Source organism: Anguilla rostrata, chromosome 13 (genome assembly GCF_018555375.3).
Source record: "Anguilla rostrata isolate EN2019 chromosome 13, ASM1855537v3, whole genome shotgun sequence".
NCBI lineage: Eukaryota > Metazoa > Chordata > Actinopteri > Anguilliformes > Anguillidae > Anguilla > Anguilla rostrata.
Window position 1 is genome coordinate 37,279,156 of NC_057945.1, and position 18,469 is coordinate 37,297,624.

The 18,469-nt window shown below is 50.2% G+C and overlaps 1 protein-coding gene across 11 annotated transcripts in view; it reads right to left on the minus strand.

Moving 5' to 3' along the window:
- plekha6 (pleckstrin homology domain containing, family A member 6) overlaps positions 1–18,469 on the minus strand; it is a 104,677-nt gene that overhangs the window by 4,948 nt on the left and 81,260 nt on the right. For all 11 annotated transcript variants that reach the window (XM_064306240.1, XM_064306237.1, XM_064306239.1 and 8 more), the window contains 19 exons: positions 17,831–18,322; positions 16,002–16,518; positions 15,300–15,386; positions 14,271–14,324; positions 12,280–12,360; positions 11,071–11,139; positions 10,534–10,614; positions 10,046–10,195; positions 9,483–9,578; positions 8,241–8,352; positions 7,087–7,226; positions 5,768–5,950; positions 4,962–5,061; positions 4,682–4,779; positions 3,457–3,624; positions 3,172–3,324; positions 2,345–2,478; positions 1,711–1,853; positions 70–171 (listed from right to left, as the gene is read on the minus strand). In XM_064306240.1, the coding sequence (XP_064162310.1) occupies positions 80–171; positions 1,711–1,853; positions 2,345–2,478; positions 3,172–3,324; positions 3,457–3,624; positions 4,682–4,779; positions 4,962–5,061; positions 5,768–5,950; positions 7,087–7,226; positions 8,241–8,352; positions 9,483–9,578; positions 10,046–10,195; positions 10,534–10,614; positions 11,071–11,139; positions 12,280–12,360; positions 14,271–14,324; positions 15,300–15,386; positions 16,002–16,518; positions 17,831–18,322 (2,950 nt within the window). In that variant the 3' untranslated portion in view covers positions 70–79. The remainder of the gene's footprint in view (positions 1–69; positions 172–1,710; positions 1,854–2,344; positions 2,479–3,171; positions 3,325–3,456; positions 3,625–4,681; positions 4,780–4,961; positions 5,062–5,767; positions 5,951–7,086; positions 7,227–8,240; positions 8,353–9,482; positions 9,579–10,045; positions 10,196–10,533; positions 10,615–11,070; positions 11,140–12,279; positions 12,361–14,270; positions 14,325–15,299; positions 15,387–16,001; positions 16,519–17,830; positions 18,323–18,469) is intronic.

Below are 18,469 nucleotides of genomic sequence, written 5' to 3' on the forward strand. Positions count from 1 at the left end.
CAGGGAGTGAGGAACTGTTGGATGGGCGGAGCTAAAGTTATTGAGAGGGAGGAGCTACACGGGACTCACCTGCGCAGACTCACACCTTCATGAACTGGGGGGAGTCGTGGTCAGCAGAGGGGGTGGGGGCCAGGCTGGTGGGCGAGGCTGTGGAGCTGGGGGCGCACTGAGCTGAAATGGAATGGAATGAGGTGAAAAAACAAAAATAGGTGCAAACCGGAAAAGAAAGAAAAAAAGACACTGTACTGTAGTTCACGCAGCTGAGGCACAGTGACGGTATGAGACCAGCAGGGGGAGCCACGTGCTGTGTTTAAAAAAAAAAATTATTTTACTGGAGGAGTGGAATTTAATATAAAATAACAGGGAGGACAGGAAATTAACAGTGCCTTAACAATCAGAATCCCTACGTTCACATGAAGCTATTTCAGTAATAGTACCATATCGTATCCTTAAATTTACTTAAATCCTTATTTACTTGGCTGATGGCCTTATCCACCTAATATAATAAAATGTATGATTACAGAGTTAATTAAATGAGTGACGTGGAATGGAAAACAGGGTGCGGTGTTTCACTGAGCCGTGATACACAGCTAAAGCTTCTTATGAGGGCTTTCCAAGCCTCTTTGGTAAAGTAATAAACTGCCTGAAATGTTCAATGCTGCAAAGCAAAGGAGACCCAGAGCAAATTTATTTACAAAATTTTTTCTCTTCCGCTCACTTTGAAGGCATTCCGTTTTGAACTAGTCTGTGCCTCTGAAGTCTCCCACTTTATTATACTTTAGTTTAAGTTTCACAAAGTGAATTTTGGATGGAAAAAGTGGGACACTTCAGGAAGTGGGCTGCACTCCGAACTCTAAATGAATCTTTACTGGACCCGGGGGTCAGCCTGGGGTCGCGTGATCAAAAGGGGGCAAACATTTCCAAAATTTCCTCTGTTGAGAAAGTACTCTGAATCCATTCGCTCGTGTTATAAATCTATGCGAGTGCCTCCCAAAAGAAGTATTATTAATTAATGGGGTGACATAGCTCAGGAGGTAAGAGCGATTGTCTGGCAGTCGGAGGGTTGCTGGTTCAAACCCCGGCCTGGGTGTGTCGAAGTGTCCTTGAGCAAGACACCTAACCCCTAACTGCTCTGGCGAATGAGAGGCATCAATTGTAAAGCGCTTTGGATAAAAGCAGTCCATTTAGTCCATTAATGAACATGTGCAGGTAGGAAACGTTTCAGCACATTCCCTCACCTTGCATCTGTGACCTCTGTATGACCTCTATCTACACCTGTAGAAATTAAGGTGCGCTGAATGCGTTTTTTGTTTCTCAGTGATTTGCAAAGCGTGGAAAAATATTTTGGAAGTGTGTTCTGGTTTCCAGGAAATAATAATCACGTAGTTAGGCTTCAGGGGCACTGGGATTGACTTATAACATGAGACGAAACATTCAGAATTTTCGGAAAGGGATCGCGGATAAACGCTGTTTGGTGCAGCGCTGGCTGAGGCCGATCATTTCGCATCGCTCGGATTAAAAGCCTTCAGTGAGAGCCCGTCGGAGTCGCCTCTGTAGAGCATGCGGGAGACCGCGGCCCCCGCTATGAGGTGTGGGGGTGAAGGGGGGGGGACTGGGGGGGGGTCGGGTGCGCCCCTGGCGGCGGAGCCTCGTCGGCGCAGTCCGGCGGGGAGGAGGGCGCGGCGTCGGGGGCGCGGCAGGCTTCCTCACCGGACAGGAGCCGGCTGCGGCGGGACGCCTCGGCCGCCAGGGCGCAGGAGATCTCGATCCGCTTCTCCTCCAGCTGCAGCTTCTGCTCGTGGTCGGCGTGCCGGTCCACGGGCCCGTCCAGGAGCGGGACCGCGTTCTGCATGCTGGGGAAGAGCCAGAGGAGGAAGCGTTTCAGCCACGGGAACCACCTACCCCTGCTCTATTCACTGTGCGCAAAAGCTATGGCGGCCATATTGGGAAAAGACTATTCAAAATGGCCGTCCAGCAGTGGAACCGCGTTCTGCAAGCTGGGAAAGAGCCGGAGGGGGGAAGCGTTTGAGCCACGGGAACCTACGGCACGGAGTGCCACCCGCTCCTGCTCTGTTCAACTGTGCGCAAAAGCCATGGCGGCCATATTGGAAAGTGACTATTCAAAATGGCTGCCTAGGCCACCCTGTCCAATGTGGTCAACTGTCACTCATAGGGCTTCCATCTCAGTATATACAGTCAGTATAACTAATATACAGACATAGCCTGTGAGTATCCTTGCTTTTCTCCTAGCAGCCCTGGCCTACTTTAGCTTTGTCATTAGTTGATACGGTTTTGCTTCACTCTGGAGGGGGGTAAGGGGTAGGGGGGTCAGTGCAGGCCATACTTTGATTTGGCGATGAGCGTCTTGATCCTCTCCACCTTCTTCTCTTTCTCGCGCTGTTCCTCGGGGCTGAGGGGGACGCTGGGCTCTATGTCCAAATAGCGCTCAGGGATCGTGACCATGTCGGGTCCCGACAGCTGCGGATCGAGAGAAAGACTGAGGTCAGGAGACGGAAGATGCGTACGCTCGTTCTAGGATAAAATAAAACTGACCCGAATGCTTTTTATCAGGGGTCACTGTCAGTCCACCATATCAGGGGAATTTCATTTGATGTGGGCTGAGCAACCCACAGCTAAAATACACATTTCAACCTCTAATTTGAGTCCCTTATCAAACGATAATTATGGCATCGTACAACGTGTTTTAAGAAACTGTCTGCAGGTTTCATGATAATCACCTTGGCCAGGATAACAGAAAAATGTTAGATTTATTTTTGTTATCAATAATAGCAGTATCACCTGACTGAATTCCAGAGAGCTCTAACAGGAGCTACCCACAGTGCTTAGGGCCACTCTTGTTACATGTACCTCCATTCCAGCACTTATTGTACTTTGTATCATCGTCCTGATGTTGTAGCTTGTACTTCCCCCTAGTTTGACTTAGCATATGTTAGGTCAGAGTAATGTTCACTGTGTGAACTGGATTTTGTGTTCTTGGCCAGAAATAACTGTTACAAAATGAGTATTGTACCTTATCGGACCTGCGTTTTGTAGTTGTTCCAATAACCTTTGCTGTGCACTTTTGTACGTCGCTTTCGATAAAATCGTCTGCCAAATAAACGTAATGCAATGTAATGTCAGCCATGCAGGCATCATGCGACGGTCACACACCTCTTTACTGATGTCCGCGCTGTAGTTGTCGGGATCGCCCTGTAGCCGCCTCAGCCGCGCGATCTCTTCCCGCGGCGACTCCACCCCCTCCCCCCGCACCGCCGCCTCCAGGTCTTTGATGTCGACCTCGTGCGCCGTCAGCCTCCGCCGAACCTGAGCGGAGAAGAAGGGGCCAATCAGAAAGGGCCAGGGCTCGGGCTGCGGCCAATCGCCCGTAAGCGTTAGCGCTAGTGGCGGACGCTGCGGCCCGACGCAGGACCGGGCACGCACGCGTGCGCCACGCACCACTCTGTAGTTCGTCGTGCTCTTGAAGCTGTCGGAGTTGGAGAGGTTTAGGCTCCGCCTCTTGTCCCGCATGGAGCTGCTCTGGTTCCTCCTGATCCTCTCGTTCTGCTCCTCCACGCTCATTTTGGACTTCACCTCCGCGGGGAACACCGCGCTCTTCGGCCGCTCCTGGGACACACGGAAACACACCCGCCTCTTACCTCACCGGTTCCATCACCCCGCCCCCCCTTCCTCTTCCTCACTGTGCTTCGCAGCCACCACCCTAATCCAGTGGTAACCAACCCTGTTCCTGAAGATATACCATCCTGTAGGTTTTCACTCCAACCCTAATTTGACACACCTGATTCTAGTAATTAACAACTGAACAGGATCTCTAGCTGTTGAAGGAGGTGTGGCTTTGTTAGGGTTGGAGTGAAAGCCTACAGGATGGTAGATTTCCAGGAATAGGGTTGGCTACCAATGCCCTAATCAATGTGTATAGGTACATTTTGGCAGTGCAAACTAAATATTTTTAAAAAAGGCTCAACACTTCATATTACTGATTTAGAGCACATATCTCCATTTTACATCTTCAAATAAACATTTAAAACCTGATCTTGAGTGTATAGCACCAAGACTGTGGCAACCCCTTCTCTTAGGATGTGCCATAGGCTCAGACAGTGTTATCTAATATTGTCTGTGCGGAGGTGAAGGACTAATTAAGAATGCTTCACTGTAGTGGATGTCTGAGTGAGTGTGAGAGTGTTTCTGGATAAACCTTAGCTGTGTCGCTGCGTTAGTTACACACCCTGGTGATGTCTGAGTGAGTGTGAGAGTGTTTCTGGATAAACCTTAGCTGTGTTGCTGCGTTAGTTACACACCCTGGTGATGTCTGAGTGAGTGTGAGAGTGTTTCTGGATAAACCTTAGCTGTGTTGCTGCATTAGTTACACACCCTGGTGATGTCCGAGTGAGTGTGAGAGTGTTTCTGGATAAACCTTAGCTGTGTTGCTGCATTAGTTACACACCCTGGTGATGTCTGAGTGAGTGTGAGAGTGTTTCTGGATGAACCTTAGCTGTGTCGCTGAGTTAGTTACACACCCTGGTGATGTCCGAGTGAGTGTGAGAGTCTTTCTGGATGAACCTTAGCTGTGTCGCTTCGTTAGTTACACACCCTGGTGATGTCCGAGTGAGTGTGAGAGTGTTTCTGGATAAACCTTAGCTGTGTCGCTGCGTTAGTTACACACCCTGGTGATGTGTCCATTGGGGACCTTGCCATTCCTGCGGGGTACCCCATCGAAGGTGTCTTCCGTGGGGGACTTAGTCCGGGGGGGGACGACGCCGACTGTTCATAGACAGAAAGACAGAGTGCAACGAATCAGATTACAACCTACAAACCAATGTCCACGTAAGATAGTCTATGGGAACATGGGCTGTGCGCTTTGTTCGAAGCAATGGGCCCACCAGTACTGGGCCTTTGAAATGGCTTTGCCCGACACAACGGTAGACGTCCGCTCTGTTCGCTACCTTTGTTTGTGTTGGTTTGGCGCTCTTGGTCCGACTCCAGGCGGTCGCCGCTGTTGGTCTTCTCCCCCGTCGAAGACTCCGAGCGGAAACTGTACTTGTGCTGGAAGGACAAAGCAGGACGCAGTCTGTGTGTGAGACTTTGATCGATGGCACAGAGAAAAGAACACGGAGAGCTCCAGGCTATCGAAAAGAGGCTCCCTGACACACCATGTGCATCATCCAAAGGGGAGAAAAATAGTTTGCGCTGTTTATACTCAGACACTATGCTATAATTTCACCCAAATAGTTTTGTATTTTGTGTAAGGTACCAATCGCAATGGATGAATTCTAAAAAAATATAGACAAATATAGTAACGGTTAGCCTGGTTCAACGCCTGAATGAATTTCTGTTAAAATTCACCAAACACAGAGCACTCCTGGATTCATTGTTCACAAACAGCTGTGGTTACTGGGCTGAGCTCATACAGCCTGATAACTACAGACCCTGCGCTTGGAGAGGGAACACAGAGATGGAGGATGAAGAGCAGCAGCAGGAGGAAGAGGAGGGAGGTGCTGAAGCAGGAATGTAAACAGCAGGCCGCGGGGGGGGGGGGGGGCGGATGTAGGTGTAGGTGTAGGATGGAGGATGATGTGTGGGCGGGCGGGCGGGGGGGGCGGATGTAGGTGTAGGATGGAGGATGATGTGTGGGTGGGGTGGGGGGGGGATGGGAGGGGCCTGTGGTTATGAAAGGGGGGTGGGTGTGACTGCGGCTCCTGGCGCGTGGAGGACAGGTGGGGGCTCTCCGGGTCCGCCCCCGCGTAGGTACCTGTCGGCGGCGAGACTCCCCGGCGTTGCCGTAGCCGTCCTCCGAGCTGCCTGACGGCAGGCCTACGCCGTGCAGCCAGGCACTGCTCTCATAGGGCAGGGGGGGCACTGACGGGGGCATGGGGGGGCACGTTTCCAGGGGGAGGTAGGATTTAGGGAGAGGGGGCCGCGGGGGCCCAACGTCCTACAGCGACGGAGAGAAAGAGAGCGAGAGGGAGAAAACAGAGAGAGAGGGAGAGATTGAGAAGAGAAGAGTGACAGAGAGAAAGATAGAGGAGAGAGAGAAAGAGAAGAGGGAGGGAAGGAGGCAGGAGAGAGCGTAGCATATTAGGAGGTGCGGCAAAGCCAGGCAGAGAGAGCAGAGAGGATTATGGGAAGGCTTTTAGGAATAGAGTTCTCGGGCATCAGTGAGGTCGATGCTGTACTCCTCTGACGCATTGATTGGACAGAGACCGTAAACATCCGTAAACATCGCACACTTACCACCCAATACAATTTCCTTTCAAAGTACAAAATGGTCTGGGACATTATTTTATCTCATTTATTTTCTGGAAAAAAACATTTTCTATTTGGGTCAGATACATATTTGTTTTGGATTCAAATACTTTTTCTACTTAGTAATCTTGTCTGGTGTATTGGAACAAATTAAGTGCTCTCAAAAAGTGCAAACACTGCCTTCTGGTCATATTGGCAGGCTCAATTACAGCAGGCAAGATCAGCTGAGCACAGAAACGTTTTTGAATCCAAAACAAATACGTATTTGACCCAGGTCTGGTTCAGGGTGTTGATCATGTTAAAGTGTATGAGAGGCCACCACTGAATTCCAGTAAGGCAGTGTAATGTAATGTAGTGTAATATAATTTACTGTAAAGTAGTGAAGTGTAATGTAGTGTAATGTAATGTAGTATAATGTAGTGTAATGTAACATAATGTAGTGTAATGTAATGCAATGTAGTGTAATGTAGTGTAATGTAACGTCATGTAGTGTAATGTAATGTAGTGTAACGTAACGTAATGTAGTGTAATGTAATGCAATGTAGTGTAATGTAATGTAGTATAATGTAGTGTAATGTAATGTAGTATAATGTAGTGTAATGTAATGTAATGCAATGTAGTGTAATGTAATGTAACGTAATGTAGTGTAATGCAGTGTAGTGTAATGTAGTGTAATGGAACGTCATGTAGTGTGATGTAATGTAGTGTAACGTAACGTAATGTAGTGTAATGTAATGTAGTGTAATCTAGTGTAGTGTAATGTAACATAACATAACGTAATGTAATGTAATGTAACAGAGATGTGTCACATGGCAGGCCACTCACCTCCAGGCCCACCGGTTTGGTGGGGGACGCCTGGGACCCGGAGACGGGGGAGAAGGGGCTGAGGGGGCTGGTGAGGCTGACGGAGCTCAGCGGGCTGGCGGGGCTGTTTGTGCAGAAGGAGCCTGAGGCCCCACTGGTCACTGGAGCAGAGAGAGGGACAGTCAGGGACAGACCTCTATACACTGCACCTTACACTGAACCCCGTTACACTGGATTCTGTTACACTGCATCCTGTTACACAGCACCCTGTTACACTGAACCCCGTTACACTGAACCCCATTACAATGAACCCTGTTACACTGCACCCCGTTACACTGCATCCTGTTACACAGTACCCTGTTACACTGCACCCCGTTACACTGCATCCTGTTACACAGCACCCTGTTACACTGAACCCTGTTACACTGAACCCTGTTACACTGAACCCCATTACACTGCATCCTGTTACACTGAACCCTGTTACACTGAACCCCGTTACACTGGATTCTGTTACACTGCACCCTGTTACACTGCACCCTGTTACACTGAACCCTGTTACACTGAACCCTGTTACACTGCATCCTGTTACACTGAACCCTGTTACACTGAACCCTGTTACACTGCATCCTGTTACACTGAACCCTGTTACACTGAACCCCGTTACACTGGATTCTGTTACACTGCACCCTGTTACACTGCATCCTGTTACACTGAACCCCGTTACACTGGATTCTGTTACACTGCATCCTGTTACACTGAACCCTGTTACACTGCATCCCGTTACACTGCATCCTGTTACACTGTATCCTGTTACACTGCACCCTGTTACACAGTACCCTGTTACACTGTGGGAATGTTACTGGAGTGACAGTCTAGGAACCTTATCTCTGTGGATTATTTTACAAACGCTGCTCTGAAAATTCTGTGCAATATCTCTGGCTGATGTCAGTACTGCCCCTATGTCAGTATCTCTGGGCCTGGTAGCGTCAGTACTGCCCCTGCTGTCAGTACTTCTGTGTCTGGTAGTGTCAGTACTGCTCCTAAGTCACTATCTCTGGGCCTGGTACCATCAGTACTGCCCATATGTCAGTATCTATGTGCCAGATAGTGTCAGTACTGCCCCTATGTCAGTATCTCTGGGCCAGATAGTGTCAGTACTGCCCCTATGTCAGTACCTCTGTGCTTGGCAGTGTCCGTGCCCCGTGATGGGTTGTTCTTGTGCAGTCCCTCCAACACATCCTGGATCCTCCAGAACTCCTTGTGAAGATGTCTCTGTAGCAGCTCATTCTGCGAAGAGGAAGATTAAAGATGCTGTCAGCTTTTGAAAGGATTGCTCCAGGTGAACAAAGTAATTCAGGCCTGTTGTGGTAGCTCTTGTGGTGTTTGATTACCATATAAATGGCACTTTTTGTAAGTCACTTCAGCTGAAAGTATCCTCCAAAGGACTAAACAGTAAATTGTACTGAGTCGTGTCCAGTCACCAACTCTACAATTTCTCTACGAACACACATGCACCCTCCCCCTCACGTACAGAACGCACGCACAGAGGTTCGATTTTTTTTTACCAGACCCATTGCTATGCCTACAAATAATATTTTCCTTGACTGCCCACTCTGTTTCAGAATTGAACTGTTAAAATAGAACAGTAAAAAGCCGTGCGTAATCACTGGCGGAGAATAGCACTAGAACGGGTGAAGGACTCCCATTGTCTCTCCGTGAACAGAGAGGAGCGGCCGCGCGCTCTGCAGCGCGCAGCGCCGCTTCCCTAGCCCTGTTCGCACAAGCCCCGCCTCTTAGAGCACATCTCCCATGTGCGCGGGCATTGTTCAGGCCCGCTGAAGAGCCCCATTGAGAGCGGGGCCCCTCCGTTGTTCTTCGTGGAGGAACACCGCGCGCCGCGGCTCATGCATTATTGAGCTCCAGCAGAAGCCAGCCCAACGACGAAAAAGCGGGACGCTGTGCCGTTGCATTAATGATGGCGGATAAATAATGCAACCCGCTTTAATTATTGATCGTTAATAAAAAAAAAACCTTTGACTTTAAGTGGAGTGCTCTCCCGCGGTTACGCAACACAGTGAATGTGGAGCTGTTCTCCTGAGCGGCTAAATTCAGCGCTCGATGGGAGGGCCTTTCGATTATATGGAACAACGATTAAATCGCTTTCCATTTGAACACAGTAAAAGACGTATTAATTTATCAGAACGGAACCGGCATTGGCCAGAGGCAGGTAACGATTATTTGATTCTGGTGATGGCGGTTGCGGTTCGATTGATTTACCTCCTTAAATATTCCAATGAACATCACATGACACGTCACGTCACTGACGGAGTTCACGCTCCAGTGACCACAGCCTGTGACATACCAGCAGGAGCTGGGGTCCTGTCTGGGGTCCTGATAACGGAGGGCTGTCTAACTACCTGCCCGCCAGCATTCAGCTGCTCCCAGAGGTCACCGTGGACAGCGTTGACCTCGTCCTCCAGCGCCTCAAACTCCATCCTGGTGGTGGTCAGGGCCTGAAGACACAAAGCAGGATACGTTCAAATTTCATCCGGCATGATGGCGTAACATGGGCCACGCGGTGGTGCAGTGGGTAGCACTGTCGCCTCACAGCAAGAAGGTCCTGGGTTCAAATCTCGGCTTGGGGTCTTTCTGTGTGGAGTTTGCATGTTTTCCACATGTCTATGTGGGTTTCCTCCGGGTACTCCGGTTTCCTCCCACAGTCCAAAGACATGCAGGTAGGTGAATTGGAGACTCTAAATTGCCCATAGGTGTGAATGGTGAGTGAATGGTGTGTGTGCCCTGCGATAGATTGTAGGCCTGTCCAGGGTGTATTCCTGCCTCTCGCCCAATGCACGCTGGGATAGGCTCCCAGCTTCTTGCCCATTGTACTACACTGCCACCCCCACCCTCTCACCCTGCCAACCCTAAGTTAGACATGTGCTAGGCACCACAATGGCTCCACCATGTCCTCGAGACTTACACTCGATGCCTGAGAGAGCTCTCCCCGGATGTTGATAAGCTGGTTCTGCAGGGTCTCTTTCTTCAGCTGAAGCTTGTCAGTCACTGCGGACTGACCCCGGTAAAGGTCCAGCTCCTGATGAGTAGCCACCAGCGCCCCCTCCAGGCTGTCCTGAGAACAGCACAGCAAAACCAAATCAGCGGTGAGGTGGGAGAGGAGGTTGGCAGTATTTATAGCAGGCAAATCCTGTGTTTGCCACTGTGTCTGCTGTTTTTTAAAGTGCTTAATTTATTAGTGCTTAATCGATTGGCTAAATGGCTAGCACACCTTGTTTCCAGGGTCTAAATTGGCTGCTGATTTAAAGGAAATCACAAAAACCAGCAGAGACTGCAGCCCTCCAGGACTGGAGTTTGAGACCCCAAATTCAAGGTGTTCAGAGGTGTATTTTTAACTACTGAGCTGAGAGGTCAGAGGTCACTAGGGGTCAGAGGTCAGAGAGGATGGGTTACCTTGTCTGCTCGCAGACGGTGCACCACAGCCTCCTGATCCTTCAGTATCCTGTTCTGTTCACAGAGTCGCCCCAGGAGTTTCTGCATTAAAAACAGAGGAAAAGAAAGGGAAATAAAACAGAGACAAGGAGAGAGGAAGATCACACCAAGACAGAAATAAACATAAAGACAGAAGAAAGAAGGAAGGAGAGAAGGACGGAAGGAAAGAAGGAAAGTGGAAAGCCAGGGAAGTGATGTGGGTCATCAAGAGAAGTGGAATACTTTCAGTTACACCAAATTGAAAAGGTTCCACTTCTCATCCTTCCAAAATGTCAGTTCTTTGAAAGACACAGAGACATATTTATAACCATGGAAATAAATACTGCCGACTCAGGGGAGAAGGAAGAAGAACAGAGATACAGTACATGGTCACCGTGGGAACTGAAATTTGAGGGAATTAAATATTAAGCGCGAGGATAAATGATAGGCATGTCCAAAGCCCTGGGATTACACGCTTTGCTACCACAGTGGAGAGAGCCAAAAGGGGGAGTGTCTTACGTTGATCTCCATCTCGTTGGCCTTGAACGCCGGGTGCAAGTCTCTGTAGAGGTCATGGAATGGGGGTGCCTACACGGGAAAGAAAAGCACATGAATGACTGACAGGACTTAGAAACAGGACTCAAAACTCAGACTATTCTCAGTGGAGAATAGCCTGATGCAGATGAAAGACTACAAAATACGAGGAAAGGACATTATCTTCAAAACCTTCAAGCAGTTAAAAGAAAAACCTGCTATGTTATGAATGGGGGGCTTCTGCTGAATCCAAAAATCAAACTTTTGGGGGTGGGGATAAAAGAATTGTACAGCAACCATGTGTAAATATGATCGAGTCTGTACACACGGTTAAAGACTCGATCGTCTTCGATTGAGTCTAATACTGTTCCCAGAGGCCTTTGCACACCGTTTGCCTTGGGTGGATTGGAATGGAGGACGCATGCATCAAAGCAAGATGCAGGTAACAGGGCAAGGGGGGGGGGTTAGGAAACGGGGAGCGACCAGGGTGTGGGGGAGAAAGAGGTGGGGTGTGATGGGGGCAGTGCAACATCGACAAAGCCAGGCTTCACAACTGAGAAAAAAAACTGGATCACAAGACATCAAAGGAAAAAAACCAGCCGAGAACTCAGACCTTGGACGAGGAAAGAAAAACCTGCGCCAGAAGGGCTGTGGGGCTAACGCAACGTCCAGCATTCACATGCTACAGCGACAGAGAGCAGAGAGAGGCAGGCTTTGTGGGAACCGGCAGGCTGAAGGGATTCCAGGCCCAGTCTCTGGGAGCAGGACTGAGCCCCGGGAGTATTTCTGTACTCCACAAACGCTCGCCACATTCCACCCAGCCCTGCCAGCACGCTAGGTGTGATGTCCAACTTGACTGAGTGGAGTGAGCTTTCCATAAAAAAATATATTTTTTAAAAACTGCCCAAAGGCTCCTGTTATGTTGCAGGCTGAATATTTTTTTAAGAAAAGGAAATGCATAATTCATTTGATCTATAATGTAATTTTTTTTACAAATAATGTTAAATGTAATTTGAGGGTAATTTAAACCTACGCTTTATGGACAACTAAACTGAGACGCTCTTGGCAGTAGGTTCCCCCCACCCAAGGGACTACATTTTGGGGAAGGGTGTGTGGTGAGCGGGTGGGGGTGGGGGGGGGGGGGTATGGGGGTCCCAAGCCTGCTTCTCTGTGGCTCTCTCGCTCCTCTCTTACTTGCGAGTAGAGCTTTGCTCTGGGTGAGGAATTCTCCACCAATCGGGTGACCATGCTGATCAGGTGATCTCCCTCTGACACCTGGGCGCGAAACACACACCGTCCGTCACTCACTCTCTTGGCCCCGCCCACCAGGCCAGAGAGCCTGTGTGACTGGCTTAAACTCTGTTTAAACCCCACAGGGGAGATTCTTTTCATCCTATCAATGGAGAACTTGACATTCGATCGTGCTCTTAGCCGCTACAGAGTTTAGGAGGCTTCTAGGGCCACTATGCGAAACATGTAAACACCAGGGGAAAGTAATTTGTGGGACATACCACAGAATTTTAAGGGCCATTAGCACTGAATGCACCAGCGGTATGTCAAACTAAACACGTTTCCTTGGGTTTGCCGCCATATACTTATTGACTTTTACTGGAAAGTGACAGTTGATTTCATGGTCAAGTAAATATGTGCTTTAAATTATAAGTTAAAGGTAATTTTACCATCTTTTTTATACTGAAAAACCAAAAGCATAGATGCACTTTAAAGGCATCCATATGCTCTTTCTGTGCAGACTTTACGCTGATACGCAGTGTATATTGCTCCTAGTCGCACAGGGGTACCGTTACACATCAGTGAGAGAGCAGCGAAGCCGGGGTCCTCTGGTCATACGGTGTTTACACAGTGTCATGCAGTGAAAACAGGGGGAAGCAGAGAGGAAGGCAGCGAAAGGAGAACAGAGGGAGGGGTTTGGTCAAAAACGAGCACCCCTGAGTCGGCAAGCGACATTGGTCCTTTCACAATGACTCCTCCTGAAACCACCCCCCCCCCCCCCCCCCCGACCCCCCCGGCCCGTCCTGCTCATCAGACATTCTGAGAACTCCACTTACCTCGGCCGCAAGCACTGAGGAGTCCAATTACACAGCCGCTACCCATGTATAATTTAACACTCTACCCCGTGCAGTCGCTCTACATCCCCTTCACGTATTCCCTGAAGGCCACTACAGCCCGCTTCTAATGTTTTAATTCTCCTTTTGGCCGCCGGGTCGCGGAGCCGCTAATGTGGTTTTCTTGGCCTGTCATTACTTGTTAACATTTTAGACTCTGTGACCATAATTGCCCGGAGATATAACTACAGAATAATAATTTTTTTAAAGAATACTTACAGAAAGGTCAGAAAAGCTATTTTATACAATCAAAGCATTGGCACGCACTTTAAAATCAGACCACGTCAGATCTTTTACAATGGACAAGAGCCTGGTTACATCATATCATTGACCCCATAAGCAAATCATATATATTATGAAATGTGAGCTTACTCAAGGACTGAACTGAAGGGCCAGTAGGTGACGTAGCAGTCAGACCACTGGACTCCAAGATCCCAACGTTACATGACAAGCATTTAGCAGACACTCTTATCCAGAGTGATTTCCATAACATTTCACACAGCATTTACATTGCATCCATTTATACAGCTGGATGTACACTGAAGCAAGGGTACAACAGCAGTGTCCTACCTGGGAATCCTACCTGTGACCTTTAGGTTAGACCAGCTGCTTACCCATCATACTACACTGCCACCCTTATACTACACATCCTAAGATCCATTCTTCCTCTATGAATCTGAATTCCTGGCTGGACACTGCTGTTATAACCACAGCCATATTCTACACCTCAAATGCTCCAGTAAGGTACTGGATTCATTCTCCTGGACGCTGGTGTCCTCCACTGAACAAATAAATGAAGACAAGCTCTCGCATTGGAGATGTCACCTGTGAGAACTGTGATTGGTGAACCGGAGTTTGGCTCAAGGCCTTAATTTGATTGCAGGTCAAGCCAAGTTACCCAGAAGGCCATACATGTGGATCTCTCCTGACGTTTGTTTTCCTCGGAACTGCAAGTGAAAGTCACATTCCGTGGCTGACCTGCTGGTGCGGGACTGGGGGGGTGTGGGACTGGGGGCTGCAGGACTAGGGGGGGTGGGCACAGGGGGACGGGGACAGACCCACCTGCTGGTCCAGGTACTCCAGGTTCCTCTGCAGCTGTAGGTCTAAAATGTCCTCCTGAGGCGAGCGGCGGAAGCGACAGCAGAGGGAAGAGAGGGGAAGAGAAGCAGGCTCACTGTGGGCGGAGTCTGAGAACAGCAGCCCGAAACCACGCCCCCACAGAAACAGCTGCAGCAACCGCCAACCACAGGAAGCCACACAAACATGCACGGCCCACATCCACAGAGCCACGCCCATATGCATATAGCCATGCCCACATCCACAGACACGCCCATATCCACAGAACCACACCCACATCTATATAGACACGCCCACATCCACAGAGACATTGCCACATACATATAGCCATGCCCACATTCACAGAGACACGCCCAATTCCACAGAGCCACACCCACATCTATATAGACACGCCCACATCCACAGAGACACACCCACATACATATAGCCATGCCCACATCCACAGAGCCACATCCACATCCATATAGCCATGACAATATCCACACAGCCACGCCCACTTCCAAATAACCACACCGACATATATAGAGCCACACCCACATCCACAGAAAGACAACAGCATGGACAGACAGTCAGACCGGGAATTACGCCCAATCCCAAAGACACACATACAGACAACCGCACTCACCCAAACCCACTCCAACAGACAGCCACACCCACTCAGACCCACACCCTGATGTAGCCACACCCTCCCCCAGAGACAGCTAAGCGTGACACCACCTCCAAAAGCACACCTGCATGGAGATCTAACCACAGCTAAAGAGAGGGAACCACTGCGCCTACAGAAAGCTCCAACCGGAAATACCAGAGGCACAACCAACCCCAAAATCACAGAGGGACAAATTCCCCCACATAGCTGCAGAGGACAGGGAGTCCCTCCAGCAGGGGCAGGGGGGCAAGGGGGGGATTGTGCTTCAGTGATCACCTCTGCATGTTATCTGATAGACCTTTATGTCTCTCGTTTCTGTTCACTGTCCCCAAGGTTAATAGAAACGATCCATACGTGTGAGGACGTACCATCTTATCGTGCAGAGAGGGGGAGGCGGGGTAGTTGTAGTGGTACATTCCCGGGCTCATGGACCGTCTGTCGCCTGGATACTCGTACTGAAACAGGAAGTGGAGAGGGAATTGGTCAGGCAGGAAATAAAAGCGTTGAGTGTAAAAGGACTGCTGGGGGGGCTAAATAGCAGTTAGGTTTCAGTGCAGTGCTGACAGTCACAGAGGAGGGAGCGCTCAATGGGGTTTTTTTCCATTATCTATTGCAGGGATGAGAAAAAATAACAGCTCACCACACAGCTCCACAAATGTAAATAGTCTGTAAATTGTTATTATGCGAACCAGGTGCATGGCATCCAAAGATGAAGTAGCCAGGAACATACTGCAGAATGCGCACACTGCCAACTCCACAGTGAAATGTAAGGATTTTTTAACTTCTGGAGTAAAATAAAAGTTGGCTGTACAGTGTATATTTATATTCATCTCACAGATGGCTGTACAGTGTATATTTATATTCATCTCACAGATGGCTGTACAGTGTATATTTATATTCATCTCACAGATGGCTGTACAGTGTATATTTATATTCATCTCATAGATGGCTGTACAGTGGCCTACTTCACCGGAGAATCCATTGGCTGATCTGTGATAATTAAGACCTATGCAGCACATGAGCCTATAGGAAGAAAATGGAGTGTAGCCAGAGTGGGAGGAGCCTGGTACCTTGGGTGAGCTGATGGACCTCCGGATACCATAGACGGCAGGATCGGCGTAGATGACGTCGTCCCGCATCCGGCCCGGCCCGCAGCGGTCGAAGCGGGCGCTGGGCGAGCGCATCGGGGAGGCGTAGTTTCGGGGCCCGGGGGAGTAGGGCCCCTGGGACCCGGCGGAGGGGGACCGCGGCACCGAGCGGGAGCGCGGCTGCAGCGACAGGCGCCGCATGGAATTCTGGGCCGAGTCCAGCTGGGTGTAGTAGCCCGGGTGCTGTGGCGGCTGCGGCGGCGGCGGCGGGTGCATCATCCACGGCGGGTACGCGGACCCGTCCCGCAGCGAGCGCCGCCTCTCCTCCGAGGCCCAGCGAGGGGGGGGCGGCCTGTCGAAGGCCCCCGACACCGAGCAGATGCTCTCGGGCCGCACCCCGGGGGGGTACAGCGGGTACTCCTCCACGTACTGGGGGCCCCCGTACAGCCCGTAGTAGTCCGCAGGGACCCCCCTGCTCACCGTGTAATAGCGGGACGGGCTGCAACAGAGACAGGGACTAATAAAGTTCTGAGAATTCGACGAAAATTAAATGGAGCGATAAGGTGTAATCCGCTGCTTCATCATCAGCACTTAAAATACACTTATGCAATTAGAGATAAAATTACTGTATGCTGCAGGCTGAACCTTGACAACCGAAATAAACTCATAAAGGAAATCATTAGTATCAGCAGATAAGGTATAATATGTTCATCATCAACTCTTTAAAAATCCTCAGGCATTTTACAACAGAGATATAATTATACTGCAGGCTGTACTTTTTATCAACTGCAATGAACTCATAAAGGAAATTATTAATGTTGGTATGACCCTTTGTCCTCTAGACCCATTATATTTGAGGATATAAAGCACATTATAAGATTGACCATTGACAAAGCACTGATGACTATATAAATACCATATACATGACATTGAAGGCTACAGTTTGAATTACAACCACAATTAAGTCTAATTAAACTTTGTAAATGACTGCAGGCTTCCTGGATAAAGAGGGGCATCTGAATACGAACACAGGGTTCATTTACTTGGACGTACTGAAGCATGTGATACGTCTCTGACCTGTGCCTGATCTGGTTTGTAATAACGGTCCCTCCTAGGGTTGGGTACCGAAAATCGGTTCCCATGCGACCAGTGCCCACCAGACCGAATCGCAGCGCAGATTTCAGCACCGCATGGCTTCACTAGCTAACGTTACGCTCGCCCTGTCGACTCAGTCAGTGACAGCAGCCACCGTTAGCAAGCTAGCTAACGTTACGCTCGCCCTGTCGACTCAGTCAGTGACAGCAGCTACCGTTAGCAAGCTAGCTAACGTTACGCTCGCCCTGTCGACTCAGTCAGTGACAGCAGCCACCGTTAGCAAGCTAGCTAACGTTACGCTCGCCCTGTCGACTCAGTCAGTGACAGCAGCCACCGTTAGCAAGGTAGCTAACGCTACGCTCGCCCTGTCGACTCAGTCAGTGACAGCAGCCGCCGTTAGCAAGCTAGCTGACGTTACGCTCGCCCTGTCGACTCAGTCAGTGACAGCGGCCACCGCTAGCAAGCTAGCTAACGTTACGCTCGCCCCGTCGACTCAGTCAGTGACAGCAGCTACCGTTAGCAAGCTAGCTGACGTTAAATTCGGTCAAAAATACCAAAAGTGAAAGGGTATAAATCATTTTAAAGAAGGCATCGGTTCAGGCACTGTTTAGACACTGTTATAAATGTATTGTTTTAGCAGCGTGATTGTAAACCTGCCCCCTATCCCTCCCCCACCCCCTAAACCACCCCCCCCCAGGCGCAGTCGGTGCAGTTACCTGCGCAGGTCGTCCTGCATGCCCGGTCCCCTGCGCTGGTTCACCCACTGCTGCAGCTGCGTCATAGAGCTCTTCCGCTGGGCCAGCCTCTCCGGCTGCGTCCGGGGAACGAACCCCCTGCGCAGGACCACGTTCTCCCCGCCCGCCTTCGCCTCCCGCGGCTCCTGGGTCGGGGGCGGGGCCGGGCCGGGGGCGGGGGTGCTGTGATTTGCCCAGCCGTTGGGCTGGGGGGTCCCGCCCCTGTCCCGGTCCCGGTCCCTGTCCCTGTCCCCCCCGCCCCTGTCGTCCCCGTCCCTGCAGTCGGACCCGGGGCCCGAGGACGCGGGCGGGGTGGGCGGAGTGGGCGGAGTCTCCTGGGCGCCCACGCCGTTGACCTCGCGCTTGACCTCCGGGAGCTCCGTCCGCTGCCCGTCCGCTTCCCCGCGGGAGACAGGCTCCGCCCCCTTGGCCACCATGCCGTTGTTCCGTCCAGTCGGGGGGGTGCTCTCGTTCCTACGAGGGGGGCGGAGGAACATAAAGATGGATGTCCTGTACACAGGACCCAGGTCTCTGTCTTGTTTATAAGACCTTGATAGACATGGTTTCCATCCTAAAACCCAGACGAAGGCTTATTCTGCATGGTTGGCAACCACAGCCATG